This window comes from Protopterus annectens, chromosome 6.part0 (genome assembly GCF_019279795.1).
Source record: "Protopterus annectens isolate FY-2018-M chromosome 6.part0, PAN1.0, whole genome shotgun sequence".
Lineage (NCBI taxonomy): Eukaryota > Metazoa > Chordata > Ceratodontiformes > Protopteridae > Protopterus > Protopterus annectens.
Window position 1 is genome coordinate 170,516,828 of NC_056737.1, and position 24,777 is coordinate 170,541,604.

General features: G+C 43.0%; 1 protein-coding gene across 1 annotated transcript in view; it reads right to left on the reverse strand.

The window, feature by feature from the left end:
- Positions 1–3,817: 3,817 nt before the first annotated feature.
- LOC122803789 (extracellular calcium-sensing receptor-like) overlaps positions 3,818–24,777 on the reverse strand; it is a 244,216-nt gene continuing 223,256 nt past the window's right edge. Inside the window, exon 7 of the mRNA XM_044073476.1 lies at positions 3,818–4,229. Coding sequence (XP_043929411.1) covers positions 3,818–4,229 — 412 coding nt within the window. The remainder of the gene's footprint in view (positions 4,230–24,777) is intronic.

Sequence of the window (24,777 nt, forward strand, 5' to 3'; positions counted from 1 at the left end):
CAGGGATCCCGAGAGTATAGGACAACAAACATTTCATAAAGTTATCTACTAATTACATAGAGCAGTTATTGCACATCTAAAGTGCCTTAATGTTATTACAAATAGCATAAGCTAAGGTAATATCACACAAAGAAGATGTCATAGTAGCATACCAAAGGAAGTCATGTGTGTTGCACTTGCTGTGGTATGGCATGTCCTGCCAACTGTCATGTTAGTACAAGACATGTCCCACAGTCCATATTTGATAAGGTAGCAACCACAATCTGTGTCGCTTATGTGTGTGCAATATGTGGACATGTGAAGGCCCTGTGATTACCTGCTGCCCCCAATGACCCACATGTATATATGCGTGAATGTTAACTGACATCACCCACATATGTAGGTACTACCTAAGAGTGTGTCAACTGCAAGCATTGTGCAGTCTGTCATTGAGCCACAAACTGCTGTTAACACACTGCAATGGGCCATACAGTGGGTATGGAATGGTGCCAAGGTCCTGGCCTTATGCTGAATGCAGACAACAGTGTCAGCATACCATACAGCAAGGGAATGGCCCCAGTATTCTCCACATCAGCACCAATGTCATAAACACACAGACTGCGATGACAGATCTGGGTAGTCAGCATTCCAACAATGTTGCATTCGGGCAGCAAGTAGGGGCAGTGGTCAGAAAATTCTTGTATGTGGTTCACCACATAGGTAAAGGGACTGCATTTGGAAAAATGGTGGCCAATACCTCTGAATAGTCCTCAGTCAGTACAACAATACATTAGCAGCATGGCTGGTCTGCTTTGCACCTATGCAGACATCTGCAGAAACTGTAAAGGCTATGTTAACAACCACTAAGGTCAGCCATGGCCCTCAACACATGTTCCACGCAGACAGCCTGTAATAAGTAATGCCCCACTGGTTACTGGTCAGGTTGTCCACAGGTGTCTGTGGCATGCCTAGATGGCAATGTTGTGCTAAGCCCTTCAAGAGCTGCCCCATATATGAGAGTATAATTCTGTGTGCATTACCAGCACAAGAGGCCTGCATCACATATGACATAGCAAAAACACACATGCTGGAGAGTCAGGTTTGGCTCCAAGAGGCTGCCCTGTGTCAGGACTACATTCTCCAAACATGTCAAGCACACTACCCTGCATACCCTCACCAACTGCATCAAGGTTGTGTGAATGGGAAAAACAGCATCTGTCCCTGGGGTTCAACCTGTGTCCAGTAATGCCAGAGGTAACAGGTGCTGATCAATGATTCTGTTGGGGATAAAGCAATGGGTAGGCTTGTGAGGGACCCAGTGGCAGTAATCTAGTAACCTTCTCATGAACCTTTGATCCTACAGAACACCCAGGTGACATGTAGGAAGGCTAGCTGGCTGTGTCAAGGGTATGCATGGAAGGCTACACTGTCTGCCCTCATTGTCCCTCACACACTGTTGCACGCATATGCACCTAGGTAAACATGCAAATATAAAGATGTACCTTGGTGATGAAAAGGTTTGTGTGTCCCCCCCCCCGCCATACTCGAATTCAGTAATGGCAGCAGCTCCCCAGGATGTACAAACACAGACACCTGGAACAGAAAGAGAATAAGGTCTGTGAGACAACAGTCAGCAGCAGTACTAACAGCAATAAAGCATCATGGTACAAAGGTACATAGCATCATGGCACAAAGGTACATACACAATTTCTAGCAGACTGCACCTTACACGGCATAACAGTAGTGCAATACACACTGGCATTACCTGTACTATAGTCACTCTGTGCATCAAACACATATTAGTATATCCCTGCATCGATGGTATGGATAATAGGAAGGTGGCACATGTATCATCACATGCACATGGTGTGGTGTGGGGTTGCCAAAGGCCTAGGCTGGGCCATAAAGTTGACATCATGTGTGTGTGTCTGGGGGGTGGTATTCAGCTGCACCATGGAGAGGAGCTGTGTGTGTCTGCTTGTGATAGTGATGTGTGAGTGTGTGTATGCACACAGTCAAGCCATGTGATAGCCCTACATGAGAGTATGTTGGACAGCCGTGGACTGTACATGGCAAGATGTACAGTTCATTGTCTCCAGCCACAGACACAGAAACTGGTCCTGCCAGGAGTTTCACTGGCATCACCCTGCCCAAGGCCAGATGTGGTACTACTTCCTAATGGTGACTGTTATCTGCTGGGTCCATGTCCCTCATGAGACTGGCCAGGACTATGTGCCCATGGCTTGCTATGTTGTGGTGTGGATAGCACCCTCCCTTTGGTAGTGCTGGTGGTACTGCCCTTTTGGGAGTGTGAATGTGCATGGCCACATGGGTTCTCAGCTGATGTTGTTGCTGACCTGTCCAATGCCCTACTCCCATCACATGTTCAAGCACAGACATTTCACAGTTAAGGACTGACAATGTCTCACCCCACCGTCTATCCACAACCTCAGCGAAATTACTTAAGGCATCCTCAATGCCATGGTGGGTGTCACGCATGCCAGGAAGTGTTGCATCCATTACCCTGATTGTCCATCTGACATACCATTCACAATGTGCCTGTGCCATCATGATGGACTGAAGCACGCGTTGGCTGACACATGCTGTGACACCTCTGACAGGGGCTGGATGGGCAGCAGTCCTCCTTTGAGCTCCCCTATCAATCTGCCTGTGTGGGACCTCGCCAGCTCTCTGGCTATGGCTAGTGTCTACAGTCACAGATGCCATAGTCACCACACTACTCTGTTCAATGCCATCACCCTCTGACTGTCCAATATCTATGGCTGCTGGGGACTGGGTATGTGTGGGCATACTGACCATGTGCAGGGACATTGGGGGTGGAAGTGGGATGTCAACCAATGGTACAGATTCAGCCCCCAACAATCCCACCTGTACCTCACTATAGCCACAATCATCCTCAGAGTCCGATTAGACACTGACATCAGGTTGTGAAGGGGAAAGGCCCCGACCCCTATGTTCACCTGTAAGGATAAGACAACAGGTAAATTACTTCCTGGACTATAATGTTTGCTGATGCACACGCGCACACACACACACACACACACACACACACACACACACACACACACACACACATACAGGCGGGGTGCCACAAAGGCATTATACAGACCACAACGTCTGACTGATGCCATGCACAACACACAATCAGACCACAACAGAAACACTCTGGACAGGCTCTCAACAACATGCAGTCCAACTACATCCAGTTAATGCTGCTAAAGCTATACACTTGTGAGATACATGAGAAGTGGGGGTATGTGATGGACCTTCACCTAACACACAGTGCACCCATGTACACACTACTTGTGTACACACTACTAATGTACCCCTGCATAGCACAGTGGCTACACCTACACAAAAGTACATGCCAGTATTTTACAGGTCCTGCAAATAGGCTCCTGTGATGAACAATGTGATGCACTGCAGTGAACCCCCCCACAAGTGAACATGCACATATTGCAATATGGCTAAGCTTAACAGTTGTGTGCATGAAAAACTGGCTGCCCTTAACATGCCTACGGTATAGGTGAGTCACAACATGACAGTTCTACACTCACCAGCTTCAGGTTGATATTCCATAGCCACACCAGTGGTACATATGGGGTTGTGGGGAAGAGTTATTGTCAGCACACACACATGTGGCATTGGTACAGGATAATATGTGCATTTATGAACATTTATACTATGAGCTGTGATACTATCCAAATCACTGACATTCACAATGTGTGTGCACATGTGTGCATTACAAATTCCCACCTACAATTTCAGATTGACCTGACATATGCATACAGGTATGCAAAGACTGCCACTATGAATGTTACAGTATTAACGTGATGCCCACTGGGGCCTTATCTGGATGCTCCTCGGCTGTGGAATCTGTGCCATCCACCTCCACGAAAAATGTAGTGATGGCTTCCTGGTAGGCGGTGGCAGAACCAAGGTTTGTGAGGAACTCCTCAGTGGCTGAGAGTGGTGCTTGAGTAGCAGGTCCTCCATCTGTGCCAGCATGGTCTCTGGCCACAGCTGCAGCCCCTTGACGTGCATTGTGGATGAGGACTGTGGCACAGTGTCGGACCTGTTCATAGCTCTTGTCCCGAAGGCCCACATTGTTGACTGTTGCTACCAGTTGTTGCAGGGTTTGGCAGTTCCTTCCCAACAGTACCCAGTGATGGATTCTGAGGGCATCAATAATTGCAGCAGTCTCTGCTTCTGAGAACACCGAGTTCTGTCTTTAATACATCGCAACTGAAAGACATGAACAGGGGAACACATCACAGGACCACATACATTGGCCACCATTATGTACAGACCCTACACATCCACTTTTGCCAGCACTATCCACGGCTAACACCTACATCATAACCCTGCCATCTATCAGCACAGTATGTGTGTGTGTGTGTGTGTGTGTGTGTGTGTGTGTGTGTGTGTGTGTGTGTGTGTGTGTGTGTGTGTGTGTATATTGGCAACATACTGGCATTACAGCATGCATTGGCCCCCTGATCCTGATGTTTCATTTTCCCCCCAATGAGGACCATTAATGTGCATAATTCTCTGTTCATCATTCAAATCACATAGCACATGCAGCAGCTGGTGACATCACAGAGATTCCCCACTAGGGAATACCAGGCCATCAAACATCTACCATACAACTATAGGCTATAAGGCTATCCTTCTACCCGGTTTCATACATTCTCTGGAGTGACCTCACTCTGGCATGCCAGGCAGTCATGGACTCCACATTGCTGGGACTGCTGCATGAGTGCAAGTCATGCTCCACTCGGTTAACACACACACACATACACACACACACACACACACACACACACACACACACACACACACACACACACACACACACGCACACACGCACACACACACAAACATACACAATTTCCATATGGTTAGTGACCTGAACTGACCTTGTTGGCAGCTCAGATGCGTTTCCCACACAATCACCCTGTGGTGGAATGAACACCCTGTCCACATCAGGAAGGGTAGCTACCTACACCTTTGCAGGCACAACCTGGTCAACTGGATGGTTAACAGCACATTTACCCTTGGGATACCACCTTTGTCTCTGTTGGATGGGGACATCAGCTATTGCCTTGCATACACATGGGCTAACATGTGGCCTAGGCATATGGCTGCTCAAGGCCCATAGCCTAGTAACCATATATGGTACCAGGAATACCAGAAATGGCCTGATCGCTGTGACAAACTGTGTAGTTATGTGTCCATACGCATGACTGCCATTAACTGCTGGGTGTCCCCTATGGGCAGCATTTCAGCACCATGTCATGCAGCCTACATCCCACAAATAGGTGAGTGCTACTACAGGTGCATGTGGACATTCCTGGAACATCTGAGCTGCACAATAACAGAGAGCAGTGCATATGTGTGGTAGGGTGACCTCCTCATAGGTGTCTGACATATGCAGTACCCAGATGTTTGCGGAATGTATACATGTGCCTGATAGATGTAGACCCCCTACCAGACAAATATGTATTTCTGGACACCAGTTGGACAATACGTGATAGTTGTCCACATATTATGGTAAATGTATCTGTGACATGACAAAGCCCTGGGGACACAGTAATGGTACATGAATATCTGGCACTGTATCCATTCCCTTACATTGTATGGTTAGTATGCATGCACTGCTGCTGAGCCAGAGCCAGCATGCCCACACTACTAGTACGTGTAACCTGCTGTCCTGCTGCAGGGGCTCATTAAGCATGCTAGCCATAGGTATCAGGCAATTAGATACAGGTGTGGAGTACACACTGACCTAGCCAGAGTATGTCAGGAATGGTCATGGAGACCTTGGCAATCTGTGAAATAATCCTGTATGACATTGGCAGACTGAGAGGGGCTCAATGATGGTACAAGATGTGATATGCTGGCTATATCTGCTAGTATGTACTGTGTGACATCCCTGCACTGACCCAGTAATCAAGGAGCCTGAATCCTCACCACTACCACCAGTGAGGGATGTACGCCGTGGGAGGATGACAAGTACACACACAGTAAAGTAAGATTATCCTTCAGAGCACACAGAGATCAGAGTCAGTCTGGGTCTGGTTTCTCCCTGTCTCTCCAGATCCCAATAAGACTCCCCACTGGCACAGCTATATGGTTAACATCTCAGCAGAGCAGTCAAACAAAAACATCCATCACCCTTTCTGTCCGACCAGTGCTTCATGTCCCTGGCCAAGTAGCTGACACACATACTTTGAGATTTGATTTATGAATCACACACACACACACACACACACACACACACACACACACACACACACACACACACACACACACACACACACACACACACACACTCCTGGGAAAGGCTGGCACAGGTTTACTAGCTTTGGCCCTTTCTGCCCTGACTTAAAGGCAGTTCTGACTGCCACTGTCCATCTCTTTATCAGCTACTGTAAGGCCCTTACCAAAGGGTAATGAATCCTACTGTGTGATGTGCCTATTAGCCAAATGTTAAGTGTGACCAAGACCAAGGCTGTTGGAGTTGGCTGTATAGTGACACTAAATATATATGCAAGTACTCCAAGAGCTTACTTTGTTTTATACAGACCAGACACAATTACAAGGTTTAACTATACTTAATAATAACTAATAAAGGAACAAGACAATAATCAATACAGTAACTACAGAGTTCAGACTCTCCGGGAATAATTTAAGACAGCATTGCAGGACAGTCTGAAATAAATAAAGCAAATATCTAAAGTAATAGGTTCATAGGATGATACTAGGCTACTGGGCCAGAGGCCCTTATAAGCCTAGCCAAGAATTTTGCCCATGTTCCTTCAAAGTCAGCACCTGTTTCCCCTGTCCATCAGGGACACAGGTGGGATCCCAGTGGTGTATTTTCTGCTTCCCATCCAGTCGTCCTGGTTCCTCTTAAAGAGGGCTAGAGAGGTACTCTGCTTGACATGGAGAGGGAGTCTATTCCACAGATGGTGGAGTCTTTGGGACACAAAGCTATCCCTCTAACAAGTTCTATTCATGTCACAGACCAGGTTAAGGCCTTGCATGTGGGTTGTGCGAGTGGAGTTTGTCTTACAGATATGCAGCAACTCTATCAAGGCTGGGTCAGAAATGGCCTTGTATGCCAGACACAGGTCACCTATAACAGTCTGTATGAGACTGAGTAGATGGACAGAGATTTTACCCTATCTGTATAGGATAGGTGTTTGAGACCATGTATTCTCCTGGTCAGAAACTTCTGCGGTCTCTCCAGCTGCTGCATGTGCTTGGCAAGGTACAGGCAGGAGGGGGCATTGTACACAATAATGGATCTGATAAGGGAGGATTACAGGGATGTTATGACCTCCTTGGTCCTGGATGAAATATCCTTATTTATGAGGTGGGCCATGTAGAAAGCCCCCCGTACAATGGAGGCAATATGGTGGTCAAAATTCAGGTTGCTATCAATCTAGTTGCCCAAATGCCTCATGACTGATTGCATGCTTAGTACATTGTTATTAATGTCATAATTAGTGGGGATGACATTTTCTGCAAAGGCGATAATGATGCATTTCTTGGCATTCAGTCAGAGGCCATGCTTCTGGCACCAGTCATTAGTTTGGGTAAGGCCTTCTTAAAGGATGTTCACATCACTGTGCGAATTTAAGACAGCACCCAGCTTGCAGTCATCTGCAAAGATGGTCAGCCACAGACCACTGGTTTTGGCTTGCACCTCAGAAAAGTATATCCCAAACAGTAGAGGCCCCAAAACTGATCCTTGGGGTACACTGCTCATTATGGGTCTACTACTAGATGTGACTTCCCCTACTTTGACTGAGTGGGTTCTATCAGTGAGCCAGTTAGCTACCCATCTGGTAACATATGGGTTGATGCCCAGCTGGGAGAGTTTATGTATTATGCCCGAGTGGAGAATAGTGTCAAAGGTTTTGGCTAGGTCAAGGTAGGCCATGTGCACTGTCTTCCTCTCATCCATGGGTTTGGTGACTGATTTGAAGAAGTCAGCCAAGTTTAACAGGCTTGATCTCCCTTTGACAAAAACGAACTGTGTGGGGTCAAGCATTTGGAGGTTGCCAACATCCTTGTTTATAACATCCTTGTTTATAAGGTCCATGATAATGCGTTCCATGGCCTTGCAGATCGGGCTAGTTAGGCTGATGGGTCAATGGATGCTCCACCTTTATGTAGTGGGATGACAGTGGCTGTCCTCCATTCAGCTGGGATGAAGCCGGTGCTCAGGCTTTGGTTGAATAGAGTGTCTAATGGAGTTGAGAGCTCATGCCTGAGTTCATGTTGGATACAGCCAGGGGTGTTATCAGGTCCCATGGAGACTTTATTTTTTGCCTTTGAGAGAGCATTAAGGACCTGCTCCATGGTGATGAGGTGAGGGGTGCAGGTGCTAGTGATGTCTGGGTTTACTGATGGGGGGACAGGGGGAGACATTTTCACTGAACCTGTCTGCCAAGAGGTTGGCTATATTTACAGTGTTTGTGTATGTGGTGTTATTGACCACCACTTCAGAGCAGATTTGGGTGCTGCCTTTGAGATTGTGGACATATGTGAAGAAGGCCTTGTGATTGTTCTTGGTGCATGTGGCCAATTTTAGCCTTAGAGGATTTCACCAGTGACCTTATTTTCTTTTTCAGACAAAGGAGAGATTGCTTCCAACTTGGCACCTACTCCTTCTTGACCATGGAAAGCAATTTTTCCTTCTATTATAGAGTTTATTTATTGCTGCTGTCCACCAGACAGGGTTACTCTTTCTTGAGGAAGATGATGTGGTCATGTCAGGTATTGCTGAGTCTATACAGCTATGTAGGTGCTTGTATAGTTTTTTGGTGAAGGTTTAGACATTAGTGCTAGTTCCAACTGAAGGGACATTGGCTGTGAGTCTGCTTATACCTGCTCTGAGGAGATTGTAGTCAGCTTAGGAAAAGTTTTTCATTTAACTCTGACAAGGGGGGGGGGTCAGGGGAGATGGTGACTTCAAAAGTGATCGCTTTATGGTCTATCTTACCAAGGAGGATGACACTGTAGGAGTACTACAGTGGCTACTCATGTTGGTTAGGTCCAGGTACAAGATATTTACACCTATCTTAGGGGTTTTAGTCAGCTGATGCAATGCATTGGCATTGACAAAGTTGAGGAATCTCTGGGTGTTCATGTTTGGCCTACAATAGGTCTTGCACTCCATGGTTGGGTAGTTAAAGTCACCCAGGATCAGTTAGTGGGTTGAATATTGATGAATTTAAGTAAGTCCAGATAGGTGGAGTGGGTATCCTGAGTCATGGTTGGGGGGGTTGTAGCTAGCTATGATTTGAATAGGTGTTTTGTCAACAGTTAACTGCACTTGGAGTGTCTCCTGTGTGTCATACCATTTGACCAGTCTAGATGTGTGTATGTCTATGATAAATATTGCAACTCCACCTCCTTTGGATTTGTAGGCCTACTTTTGGGGTCTGAAAGTATGATAGGATGAGTAATCTGGTATGGTTGGGGTGATCTCCACAGCTTTGAACCAGATTTCAGTAACTGCACAAATGTCAGCATCCTCCAGGGCAAGGAATATCTGCAATGACTGCAGTTCTATGCTAAAACTCCTAGTATTTAGAAGCATGACCTTTAAATTTCATTTATAAGAATTTGTCATGTTGGTAGTTTTTTGCTCATGACTTTACCTACAAAATGCACTATGGGGGAGCAAGAGACTTTGACAGAAGCCTAAAGCCAAGGGGAGACAGATGAAGGCCATCTCTGACAAAGCATCATGGTCTGTCAATTATGTACTGGCTTATGACTGAGACAGCAAGGATTCTAGGCTCTTAATGTGATTGTATCTCTCACATACTGTGTTCCTAGGTGGTAATAGTAGAGTGTTGCCTGTGTGCATAAGCCAGTTGCTACACTGTCTCAGGATGCCCATATCAACCAGACAGGAAGAAAAATCACAGGAAATTGTTCGTCCATGGTTATCTGAATTGGTGGAAGAGAGGTCAGGGATAGTACAGTGGGTACTATCTGAGAAGAATACCTATAGGTGCGAGCATGGCTGATTAAAATCAATACAGTAGCTGCAGGTGAGACTGCGGTGGTGGTGCTGTGGTAGCGTTGTTGCCTCACAGTTAGACGTTGCTCGTTCGATTCTCAGTTAGAGCGTCTTCTGTGTGGTGACATGCGTGAATGGGCATTCCTTCGTTGATGGTTGTGCATTAGGCCTGGCAAGCCAGCACATAAAAATCTACTGCCAATCATTAGCAGACCAGAGTTCCGCTGTGGCAACCCTAACCGGGAAAAGCCAAAAGACACAAAAAAATAAACAGTAGCTGCAGGTGAGGGCCTCACTCACACAGGAGTGCTGGTAAGGGAAAAATGCAGCTGAGATACCTCGCAAAGGGTTAAAACAGCACAGTGGCAAACAAGCACAAACTCATGCAAATGCTGGGTTTAAATACCACAAAAATGAAGGTAACATAGAAACACTGGAACTGACCAGTCAACCCTTCTTAGCTAAACACCCTATGCCAGACCAGTTCCAACCAATTCACTTACTCCCAGTAAGTGCAGGCAGCCCCTGGCCAACACAAGATGGCATCACAGGAAACACAGGAATCACGCAAACAGATCTGAATACAGCAAAACCTGTAACCAGACTATGCTAAAGATATTTAAACTCTGTTTAGGTCAATTTAACGCAGGAAAACATATACACACTTAAATATAGCAATAACAAACTTATTTAAATAAATTAACCAATTAACCAAAAAAAGGCTCAAAACTAAGCCCTGTTCCAACAGTCTTCAGTCGCACAAGTTCTAACTGCACACTCCTGCCACTAGGGTCCAGGGGAACCTTCTCCAAAAAGATGGTCTGGATTAGTGCTCAAGTTATACAGACAAAGCTAGGTTCAGCAGCTCAGAATCTAGTCTATGCTACAGCAAACAAAGTACACCAATTTTAGAAAGAAACAGTTCAAATAAGCAGGCACAATAAGCCTTTAACCAGCAATTCCCAGCTCAGAAGGGCATAATCTACCCTCTCCTTCCACAAGAGTGCAGACCACAAACCTTTCTAATGAAAAATAACTGGCCTGAATCCCAAGTGCTTAAACCACAACTAAGACACTTTTAGAATAACATGCAGTAAGCCTTCAACCAGCAACTCCTAACTTAGAAGGAAGTAAGCTACCTCTCCTGCCTCAAGAGTGCAGACCACAAACCTTCTTAATGTAAAACAACTGGCCTGAAGCTCAAGTGCTTAAACCAAAAGGCTTAGAATAACAGTTACAATTTAATAAAGCTACTAACAAGCAATAATAAATGCTGCAGAATAATTGCAATTGAGTACTTTTAAGAACAGGCAGCAAGAGCAAAATAAAGTAATAATGTAGGAAGATACACAAATATAATATTGTTTTTGTTTTTAGGTTGAGTGGGAATGGATGAAACGTGATCATTTAAGGTTGAGAAACAAAGGGGGGGGTCTTCCCAAATAATCTCTGTCTACTCAGTAGAATAAGCTGATGAGATGGGATTGGGAGGAGTGTCTAAAATAAGATTTATAGTAGGGGCAGGCAACTCAAAGGCCACCAAATTTAAGAACACAAAAAGGGCTGGGGTGTGAGGGGGCACTCTTAAAACTCCAACAGAACAGAAAACTTAAAACAAAACAAATGTAATACTAGAATAAGATACAAAATAGAAGTGATCAAACATTAAATAAAGACCTTCAAATCAACATTAAATTCAGAGATGAGTGCACTCAGAGCAATGCAGACCACACAAACACTTCAGCTAACTACAGAGATTAAATAAAAGAGCAATGTTGTCTATCAGCTCCTCCCACTAACAGATGCTATTCACAGTTTGCAAAGAAATTATTTGGTAACTTTTTTAACTGACCCTAGCCAAGAACTCTTAAAACTCCATCAGACCAGAAAAGTTATACTAAAACACATGCAATACTAGAATAAGATATAAATTAGAAGTGATCAAACCTTAAATAAAGAGCTTCAAATTAAATTTAAATGCAGAGATGAGTGATACTCAGAGCAATGCATACCACACAAACATTACACAGATATACTACATTCCCATCTATATGTAAACACATTTACATTTCCCTAGTCCCTTACTATTAGCAAGGCAAATGCAGATGTGTGGATGTTGTCAGGTACAAAGAGCATACAACATGCAAAGGTCTTTCTCTCAGACAGGTCTGAAAGTACTAATCAACAATAATGTTGTGTTAGCTCAGATTACATCAGTATTTGTCACCTGCCTTCAGTTCCCAAGCTAACAGCAACTAACATACATTTGAACTTCTCTGCATCAGAAGTACAAATCTGATGTTTGTGTAGACATGGAAGTCATAACACAATTAAACACTTCTACATTTTCAACCTAGCAATTATTTATGTTTCAAGACAATACAAAAACCTCTAACTGTAGACATTTATGTCTGCTTGCTGTACTGAAACTGAAATAACACATTCGTAAAACAAGTTCAGCTTATTTACTTGAAGATTTGCAATGTACGTCTGTATGTTCAAGGCTTCCAGCTTCTACTATTAATACATACATTTGCACAGGTAATACTTATATACATTTCTGTTCTTTGGCAGTACGGTACACTGTGGTTTTACTCTTGAAGCTCAGTCATACCTATCAACCTCTTAGAGAAAGACATCTGGACAAAGGCAAAATAAAGGGGGGGGGGGCAAAGGCCACAAAATAGTGACACTATAAATATTGCTCTTACACACTTACTTGATAAAATACCAGATTTTGCATTTGCATTAATTTTCTGAAGGCTATGACATCTGATATTCAAATGTGTGCTATTATGACTTCAGTCTTTAATGATTTGCTAGATAAAACACAAATGTATGAGAAAATTACTAACGTGGTCAGTCTGCAAAACTCTGGACAGTTGAGAGGTATGAGCTTAGTACATAACATACAGTTCAACACACACTTCTGCACCAGTTGTTTAATATCCACATAACATATATATAGGTCTCTTACATTTGTAAGACAAGCATATGTACCATATTAATATTCACAACTGACATATGATTATTTACAACATCCCAGTTAGTTGGGCTTGCACTGTCACAGTCAGTATTGTACAACAGACAATCCAGTAGTAGTCATATTTGAGCTGACCATTGCTGTGGTGACTGAGGGTCCAGAGTTGTGATCTATGTCACTGCAGACAGAGCCATCAGGGATGGCTGTAGATGCTGGACAGCAGACTAACAGCAACATGTCAGTCCAGGAAGTGTTGTTGAGACTTACTGTTTAAATTCCTACTTCCCATGACTGCATCCCCCAATCTGCTTTCCATTACATGCTTAACTGTATGGCATAACTGGTATAGTGCTGTACTCCTTTGTCAGAAGAAATCCATAGGTGGTGTTGTAAAGAATCACAGTCTGTCTTCCTGAAGAAAGTGACAGACCTGTTTAGCATATGTAGCAGCTTGCCTTTTGTAGGTAATGCTCATGAACAGGTGATGGCCTGTACAGCAATCTGTGTATCCCACTTGCTAACTGCATCCAGAGCAGCTGTGTTGCCTTTCCATTAGCCAATGGCATGGCAACACAGTGTTATAATTAAGGCCTTCATGTGAGCCTTGCCCCTTTACCTGGCCTGTGAGGAGGACATTATCGAGGTGTGGGAGCTACAGCATCACAGAGGGTAGGTGGAAATACTGTCCACTGTTTGGATTGATGTATTATCTCCGCAGTTTTGCAGGCTATGTCTGTATACCTCTCAACCTCTTAGCACAAGAAATCTGGAAAAAGCCCAACAAAATGGGGAGGGGGGGGGGGGCAAAGGCCCAAAAATAGGGACAGATTTTAAATATTGCTCTTATAAACTTAGAAGTTTTCTAGAGTCACAGGGTTTGTTTTGTCATACATTTTCTGAAGGATTTGAAGTTTGAAATCCAAATGCATATCATTATTTAGTGACTTCATTCCTTATATCATTCCATTGATTTGCCAGCAAACCACAAATGTTATGGGGAATAGGCCAAAAATATGAGCCCAAACTCTGGACATTCTGTGGCAATCTGTAGAGTTGAGAGGTATGTATGTCTGGCCATTGTTCACAGACTTTCAGATTCTGTAGCAGTGTACTGTATAAATGTATGTTGGGGTGAGTAAGGAGACAGGCAGATGTGAGTGTCATACATCCTTGTCTATATGACTGCGCATGCTGCTACAGTTGATGCTGGTCTGTCAACTGTGTATGTTTGTAGGGGCAGACTGAGACATGCCCCTTACAACCTCAACACCCCCCAACCCTTCATGTTTGGCTGTTGTGTGGATGCCCTGCTCTAGGTGTTTAGGAGCAATGTTATGTCTGTAGCAGGTAGCTGGACATACTGCTGCATGTGTAGCAGGCCACAGCTTCTGCTTTCTGGCCAGGAGTCAGACTAGGGATTGTGAAGACATTCAGGGAGAGCAGGCTGTTACTGTCAGTTTGGGTGCATTGTCAGCTGTTATGTCACAGCATGGCCTGATTGAGGGTACCCACAACACTCCAGGTGAAGCATGTGCCTGTGGTGCATATGTTACATAATACAGCCATCCAGAGAGAGCTACACAACATTTAGTACACATATTCATAATTGTGAAATGTGTCCCACCCTGCAGGCCTTTAACGTGCTACTGTGGGTGGCACTGATTGCGGTAGGAGCAATCAGTTTTGTTGGATATTGCAGGGCTCCATTATTCCTATGTTGTATTGACATGCATGTAGTTGTCATGCCACACACTGGGCTGTGGGCTAGGACTGTAGGTGTCTAGATGTGAAGATGCTAGAACTGTAACAGATGGAGCTACCAAGTCATTATTATGACAGGTGTATTTGTAAGACATATGTGCATGCATGCAGAGTGTAACACAGGATTAGCATGGACATGTGTGTTCTGGTGGGTATGACGTGTGACACTGAGCATCATGTTTTTATAACCCCAATCTGCAGTGCCTTGCCAGTATGTGAGCACACAGAGTAGGTTTTATGATGACACTGCAATAAATAGAGGGAACAACTGTGGATATTCAGCAACTGTCTGTGCAGTTCAGCTCTACCTGATAGCGTAGGCCTCCTGTACATCCAGTAACATTCATTCATCTGTGTACTGGTTCTGAGTCTGCATCAGAGGCCCAAGTACATTGTGATTTGGTTCAGTATATATAGGAGTAGTGTGTGAATGGCAATCAGGATACATTTGCAAAAACATTGGCTGTAATGTTGGCTTACTGGTATGTTGCTCTAACTGCAGATCCAATGGTTATGAGTTCAAAGTTTGTCACTGATATCCTTTTCCCCTAAAGGTATATCCTTGTGCATGATGTATTAACAAATGCATCAACACTTCCCCAGGGCTTATGTGGTGTAGTGGTGTGTTGCTCTGATTCTGGTTCAAAAGGTCCTGGGTTCAAGATCTGGCAACTTTGTTATTTTTCACTAATGTTACATATCTGTAATGCATGATATATTCACAAAAGCATTAACAATTCTCACAGCTGATTTGGCTTAGTGGTGCAGTGCTCTGACTCTAATGCACAGGGTTCTGGGTTCAAGTCTTGACGGTGGCATTTTTTCCCCTAATGTTAAATAACTGTAATGTATGATATATTTACAAAAGCACTACTAATTCTCATAGCTGATTTGGCTTAGTGGTGTGTTGCTCTGACTCTAGGGCACAGGGTCATTGTATTCAAGATTTGGTAATGATATCTGTTTTCCCTAATGTTAAATGGCTGTAATGCATGATATATTTACAAAAGCATTAACTGTTCTCACAGCTGATTTGGTGTTGTGGTGATGACTCTAGTATACAGGGTCCTGCGTTTGAGACTTGGGAGGGCCGGTTATTTGGTTGATGGGCAGAACAGTGGCTGAATGAGATAGAGTAATTAAAGCAGTTTTAAGTGGTTTTGTATAATGCTAAGTGATGCCAAATGATGCTTAGGTTCACTTAGCAGTGCTTATCCCTTTTTACATCCATGCTATTTTCAAAAAAAGAAAAGAAAAAAGAGGTGATAGGAAAGTGGTGAAATGTGGGCAAGCAGGGGGAAAAACATTTTGAAAGGCAACTAGGGATGTGTGGGATAGGTATAGGAAAGGACCACAGCTCTCCATTTCTTGTGCAGGAACAGTTGTGCATGATGTAGACAATTTGGAATTTAGAGCCTCATACCCCACAGGGAGGGGTGTGGGCAACATACATTTGTTGAGTAATTCAAGGGTAAATTGATTAATGTCAATGTACATGGAGGCAAAATGGAGAGCTATGTATGGGATGTGATTTTTTGGGGGGGACAGATGCCCCCTTTTTTAAGGTGAGAGTGGGATGTTGGGGAAGGGTTGTAGGTATGTTTGGGCAGGTAAGTTGGGTAGGAGAGGTTGCTTTTCCAAACAGACAAGACAGACAAGACAGCAGACAGGGGCAGTGTATGACACATGAGGGGGTAAACACCTTGGATGGGGAGGGTGGTTGGGAATCAGAGGGCCATGTGTCCCCCAGATGGAAACAGTGGGACTGAGGTTTCCACCCATGGGCAGTCACCACTGCCCTTCAAGGCCCCGAAGGTGGCTGTGCTAGGGGCTGGAATGGGACCAGCCTGCCCCTCAAGATGCAACAGTCTGCCATCGATCTGGCGCAGGTGGTCATCCAAATCATGCTGGATGATCCTGCACACCATACCACTGAACTGTTGTTGGGTGACAGGGTCTTCTCTGCACCCATGCCCGGGGGGGCAGACCCCATCTCCTGACATGGTTCCACCCAAGGATGGTGCAGGATCAGTGGAGGAGGCAGTTCAAGGTTGGGTCCCAGATATGCTGGGACCCAGTGCTGCTGCCAGATGAGGCAGGACTGGAGGATCCACTGGGACCTGCATACCCAAATGTGCTATGGTGTTGAGGTTTTTCAAAGTGTATTGGTTAGTCATGAACAAAACATTTCAACATTAGTTATAGCAGCATGCATGGGTGTTCCAATTAACCTAGAACAATAGAACTGGAAAAATTGCTTGGCAAACAGAACACATGCATAAATGGAATAATATTCATTTTTATAAGAGCATGCCAGAAACAGTTATGGCAACAGGCCACTAACAATGGAATTTGAACAAGGTATGTTAGTATGCAACCATTTACATATATGAACAATAATAGAACACAAGTCCCAAAATTAAATTTTGAGAACAACATACCCGTAGTATATGAACAATTATTACTGATACAGATAAGGGGTGGTGGAGAGAAAAATAGTCCATTACCAACTGCATAGGCTATATTATCCACAACAGTACTACTCAATACTCTACAGGTCTGCCCTCACTTTACATCTTCCTGAGGCCTGTAGCTACTGTAACATGTCAATACCTGTTAATCTGTCAACCTGGAATGCTATGGGGCAAGCTGTGACAACTCTAGGTACATGAGTAGAAGGGAATCGTACATGTCATGATTACCTATATGACTAACCAAGGTATACCCTGCACTGATGTGTGAGTGTGTTAATGGCATACTTATACTGCATTTATATCTGTGTGCAAGGTTATTGGCAACAGTGATCACTAGCCATGACAGTGTGACACTTGAGAGACATGTATTAGGAAGGCTGCATGGTGTATATAGCTATCCTGCTGTCATTTATAAACATGGGGCTGTTTCGAGAAACAATAAAGTTTGTGTCATGATATCAGTCGATGGTTGAAAAGCAGTGCCTGCTGTGACTGTAAAGTCCAATTTTTGAGTGGCAGACTCTGCTGCAGTTTGTGCAGGTGTAATTGACACCTGGCTGTTTAGGTACTGAAGTGTCCTTTGCTCTCTGCACTCTCGTTTGTCCACCCACAAGTGCTCTCTCTTCTTCCTGCTTATCTAGGTACCTGTCTTGAGAGGTGGTGGAGGAGTTTGAGGTACAATAACATGAATATATGATGCATGGAGTTACATTCTTCTCTAGTTCAAGATATTTGGTCAGTAGTTCTTTCTAGATATTTGGTAAATAGTTCCTTCAGTCATGCTTTACTCATTTTCCTTCTCTGATGAAACTATCAGATTTGTAAGTTCTTGTCTATGTGATGCTTACACCTAAAGTACAGGCAGAGCTACCCTTCCAGAATTCATAGGTGTAACTCTTCATCTCATGTGTCACATATTAGCTCAGTGTTTAAGGTTTGTGTCTCACAGCTTCAGAATCCAGACTGCAATGGAGACCTATGAAAAGAGTGAGGTTTCTCTTTATATTCCATATTCCTCCTCAAAGCATTATTGTTGATTGGCTGCTTTAATACTATTCATATATAATATGTTTACTTCTGCACACTGTATGTAAAATATGACTACTTGGTTAATAAATAATGAAAATTAACAATTAAATGATGGTTATAAAGTCTGTAAGTGTTTTCCTGCTGCCATATTTAGTTCCTTTAGAAAACTGTGCTGATGTGCAACAAGGAGCAATGAATTAAACACTTTTTTAAAAGTTATTTAGGACAGTTTCCTTTCTGAATCTGTTTAGATTAAGAACACGGTCTGGAATATGTAATGTGTGGAGTATGTGCAAAGCCATGTTGCTTCTTTCCTTGCATCCACTTCCCAATACTGATTTAAGACTCAAGTTCTTCACTTTTTACTGTATAGTCATTCAGTTTCCATGCTTTACTTCCTGCTTTTTTTCCTTTTCGTGGTCATGTGTACCATCTCACAGATTGTGACTAAAATACCTCCCATACCAACCCTATTCCATTTAATACAGCATGACAGCAAAAGATGCAGAATATCATAATGACGATAAAAATCACAGTTATGTAGTTCTAGGGAAAATTCAGTAGAAACAGCTAAAACTATAATGGAACTCCTATTCAACTTTAGACTTTCTGTGACTATTCATAGGATAAAATTAACACAAAAAATAAAAAAAATAGCATATCAGATCAATCCAGTTATGCAAGCAAATCACTATGTTCAAACAAAATGCAACTGGAATCATGCTGATAAAGAAATTTTATTTCATGATCCAGCAAACACTTTCATGTTCTCATGATGATTTTTCAAGTAGTATAAAACAGATATAAAACTACAAGGTGTATGTCCCCAAAAAAAGGCGAATCATGTTTAAAACATCTTCTTCTTTTTCTTTCAGCTGCTCCCGTTAGGGGTCACCACAGCAGATCATGTTTCCATTTCTTCCTGTCCTCTGCATCTTGCTCTGTCACACCAACCACCTGCATGTCCTGTCTTACCACATCCATAAACCTTATCTTAGGCCTTCCTTTTTTCCTCTTACCTGGCAGTTCCATTCTTAGCATCCTTCTCCCAATATACCCAGCACCCCTCCTCAGCACATGTTCAAACCAAAGCAATCTTGCCTCCCTGGATTTGTCTCCAAACTGTCCAACCTGAACTGACCCTCTAATATACTCATTTCTAATCCTGTCCATCCTCATCACACCCAATGCAAATCTTAACATCTTTAACTCTGCCACCTCTAGCTCTGACTCCTTTCTTTTAATCAGTGCCACTATCTCCAACCCATATAACATACCTTCCCTTTCACTCTTACTGGTACCTGTCTGTCACACACCACTCCAACTCCATCCTGCCTGCACTCTCTTTTTCACTTCTCTTCCACTATTCACCATTACTCTGAAATGTTGATCCCAAGTATTTAAACTCATCCACCTTTGCCAACCTTACTCCCTGCAGCCTCATAATTCCTCTGCCCTCCCTCTCATTCACATACATATATTCTGTCTTGGTCCTGCTGACCTTCATTCCTCTCCTCTCTAGAACATATCTTAACCTCCACAGGGTCTCCCCACCCTGTTCCCTACTCTCACTACAGATCACAATGTAATCTTCAAACATCATAGTCCATGGGGAATCCTTTCTGATCTCATATTTCAACCTGTCCATCACCATTGCAAATAAGAAAGGGCTCAGAGCTGATCCTTGATGTAATCCCACCTACACCTTGAATGCATCTATCACTCCTACCACAGACCTCACCTGTGTCACACTGCCCTCATACAAATCCTGCACCACTCTTACATACTTCTCTGCCACTCCTGACTTCCTCATACAATATCACAACTCCTCTCTAGGCATCCTGTCATATGCTTTCTCTAAATCCACAAAGACATAATGCAACTCCTTCTGACCTTATCTATACTTCTCCATCAATACCCTCCAAGCAAACATTGCATCTGTAGTGCTCTTTCCCAGCATGAAACCATACTGCTGCTCATTAATCATCACCTTCCTTCGTAACCTAGCTTCCACTACTCTTTCCTATAACTTTATCCTGTGGCTGATGAATTTTATCCCTCTGTAGTTACTACAGCTCTGCACATCACCCTTATTCTTAAAAATCAGTACCGATACCCTTCTCCCCTCCTCAGGCATCCTCTCACTTTCCAAGATTTCATTAAATAATCTGGTTAAAAGATCCACTCCCATCTCTCCTAAACACCTCCATGCTTCCATAGGTATGTCATCTGAACCAACACCCTTTCCATTCTTCATCCTCTTCATAGCTGTCCTTACTTCCTCCTTGCTAATCCGTTGCACTTCCTTATTCACTAATCCCACATCACCCAACCTTTCTCTCTCTCTCTCTCTCTCTCATTCTCTTCATTCATCAGCCCCTCAATGTAATCATTCCATCTGCTCAACACACTCTCCTCACTTTTGAGTACATTTCCCTTTTTATCCTTTATCACCCTACCCTGGTGCACATCTTTCCAGCTCGGTCCCTGTGTCTAGATAATCGGTTCAGGTCCTTTTCTCCCTCTTTAGTGTCCAACCTTTCATACAACACGTCATACGCCTTATCCTTGGCCTTCTTATCTGGGCATGGGACTGGCAAGAAGAAATACACTGGCTTGTGCATTCCCAGTGGCTGGGTTAGAATTGTGTTTTAATTTAAACCAGGCAAACTAGTTGCATTCAACCTAGAGATCCAGTTATATTCAAGTCCTCTGTTATTGTCTTAACATCACCACCTCTCATACATACAGAAACTAGTTGTAATACCATAAACCTAAAAGTGTGTTCATCACCTGCAGATGCAAACCTTCCTTTGCCTTTAAGCATATGCCAAATTTAAGAAGGCAGTTGTGCTATCAAAGTGAATCTACGTCTGTCAGAAGTAATAGAAAATGGAGTTTTTCTTGCAAGTATTGTAATTTCTTTGTGTTCTTACTCATAAAAAATATAATATTTTTCATTATGCTGATTGTAATACTGAACATTTGACATATGCTGCATATGTGACAAATTTTGTTAGTTTTATGTGGACAAGACAGAAAGATAGGATTTATGAAAATGCATACGACATCAGGAAGCATAATCCTAGAAATGGCTTATTTAAACATATTGCTGCCACAAATCAAGGACTAATACATATATATTAGCCAGTACTGATATTATATTCATTTAGAATTTCTAAACTTTAGTTTATCTAATTCAAGATTTTAGATGAGCAAGCAAAGAATATGGCAAAAAAAAAACCTTAATGTGTCCATTTTGTCTTAAATGGTTTCATAACATATGCAAATATATGTAGCATATAGTGTGTGTCACAATACATAAGCATACAAATCTATGGATGGAGTTGAAAATGTTCGACTTTACCATGTACCTACCAAAGGATGTCCATTGAACTGAGTCAGAAGGCATACCACATTGACTTGCAACCTTTTATTAAAATAACAGCCACTGATAACCATTAATGATGCCAAAATAATTCGGATACAATATATAACTATTAACCATTAAGCCATTATACCATTAACTTAAGTTGGTTGGTGTAACCCAGCCTGTTTCCAGCTGACATTACTAGCTGGGTAGGTACTCCAAGCTACTGCTTACCTGGTAACAAACCCATATAACTCATCATTACAAGCCATGTACCCCTTGATGTGGTCACTTCAAATATGGGTACAATTTGAGGAGAGCCAAGACTATTAACAGGAACAGGGTGAAAACAAGGGGGGGAGGGTGAAGCCATAAACCTGCCACCAACCCAGCATACCCATGCCGATTCCCCAAATAGCTGGCCTCAGAATGGAGAATCTGGGTCATAGGAGGAACCAAAGTAACCTTTGAAAAACCCTTTAATGGAAAAACAAAATCAAAATTACACAAATCATAGCACATGTTATTCAAATGAACATTATCCAAATCATAAAAATCATGATCCAATCTGTTAAGATCCCTGTGCCCAGATGACTGTATGGTTGATGAAATGCCTGTCTTTCTCAATAGCACTGGACCTTCTAGCACATTAACAATAAAGACTTGGGATAATGGCAGTTCAGAAGAAAACCAAAATCAGATACAACTGCTGCAACAGGTGCATATCAGGCAACATTCTGCCCAACAGGATTTTTTAGGGGCCTGAGCCAAATCATTACCAGTGAGGTGAGTGACCATAATGCTGGGTAAGCTTTCCTCCATGGTAGTCTTATGCAAGACTTCCTAAAATTGAAACCAACAGAAGACAAGGAAGTCAAAAGAATGAATTGTACAACTGTTCAGATCAAAAGAATATGAATGAACAGCCAGATAGGTTAAGGCTCAGATTGTAGCTCTTTTGGTAAAAGAATGGCCCAAGAGCCAAATAATCTCTTTCCCTGCAACAAAAATAAAAATAAAAATAAATAAATAATGCTTGACTTAAGACAAAGTCATTCTTTGAATGATCTTGCCAGAATGCCATTCCATGGCCATGTCAGAGGTACGACCTATCTAGAAGGAATACGAGGAGTAACCCTGTGGATAAATTCCTTGCCCTATCATGGCCTGCCTAAGAAATAAATCTCTGCTAGGTTAAATGGCCTGCTCGAAGTCTGCATTAAAACCAGGTTTGACCTGTTCCTTGTGGGAGTGATATTATATAGCAATCTGACCCAGTGTACTGGGCAAATGGAAAGACCCCTGGCCTTGTCTAATTGCACCTGTTCATCTTTCTCTGATTGATCGGTCTTAGATTTATTTACCCATATGATGATAAATTCACTGAGGATGACAAGGTACTCCCAGCAAACATAAAGATGTAGTTCTTTGGCTTGGAAGACACCTGTATACAAGGATGTGAATAAAGCTGGTATTTTGACAAACGTATGAAAATCAGCCAGTGCCTTATAAAGACCATGAATAACAAGGGGGAGGAGTTGTCTCCCAATGTGCTATCTGGAGTCCTGTGAAAGCCCACACATATTCTCAAGACCATTGAGTACCCTCCCAGTCACCCAGTGGCTGGACACTTCTTGAAGGCCCAAAAAATGCTCCAGCCATCCCAAAGTTGAATTTCCTGTGGCGGACCTGGCCACTAAAAATTGAAGTAACAACTGGACTTCATATCCTGGGACCAGAGAGCAAAGACCTGTAGAAGTCCTTGAAAACCTGATGGGATGACAAATATGGCTTCCTAGTACTGCTGGCCAAGAGATATACAGCTATTTTTTTCCAATTAGCCCGACTCCTACCGGAACTGGAGTGCACTTTGAATCCAAATTCTGATGGCAGAACCTGGCAAACTGAAAATGGGAGACACTGTCAGCTATAGGGTTAAAATAATCAGGGACATGAACACACAAGATTAACAAATTAATCTCCAAACTCAACAAAATTAAAAGCCTGATAACTGAGTGGATGACTTGGACCTAGAAGAATGTTTTTTGAGAACATACATCACTGAAATACTGTCTGAATGAAGCACAGTCCTACTATTCTATAACCTGTCCTTACAAACCAAAACTGCCACCCAAATGGAACATATTTCCAAAAATGTAATGTCCCTTCTCCATTCTTCAGACCAGCTTTCTGGCCACCTTTTGGCAAACCAGGTGTCTTGGAAGCAACCAGTCATAGAAACTGCATTGAACTGGATCAGAAATATTAACCACAGGGGAAGATCATCCTTGACCCATCTGGTCAGCCACTTAAAGTAATGCTTGGGCCTGTTACCTTTCAACAAGTCAGAAACAGACCACATAAAAGTCCTGCCTGGAGCAGCTGCCCTGCAGACAAAATTCAGCAACCTGTTTAGCTGAATGATTTCTCTTGCACAAACTTTGCTGGATCCCAAAAATCTCTAAAGTAACTACCAGACTTGTTGATGTTTGGCAAGGGAGGCTTGAATGAATTATCAATGGTATCAGCTTTCAAACCCAGAAAGGACAAAACTCAGCTTGGTCCTTCCAATTTGTCACTGGCCAGTGGTACCCCTAAATCAAAACAAAGCCATTTAAAGATAGACTTTCCTCTAAAGCATCATCTTACCTGCCCCCACAAACAGAAAATCATCTAAGTAGTGGACTGCTGACTAGTAAAGTGCTTGCTGTTGCCAGCACCACTATAAAGCTGTGCTAAATAGCTTGAATGCAGCACAAGCCACAGCACACCCCATGGGCATTACAGTGTCAAAAAATATTTTACCTTTAAACTGAAAACCTAAATAAGGCCAATCTTCTTCTGTCACAGGGAGAAGATGGAAAGTGGATTGTATATCCATCTTGCAGAGCCAGGGATCAGAATAATCCAAAATGACTTCCGCTGCCTAGTCCAAAGTGGAGTAGCGTACCTTGGTCAGGTTGACATCAATAAAGTCATTAACTGAACCCCCTGCCAGGTGACACAGATGATGAATTAACCTGAATTCACCTTCTTGTTTATTGGAAACTAAACCAATGGGGGAAATTTTAAAAGCAGGCTGGGAGGGGGGTGAAAAAGGGGCCTATTATCTTGT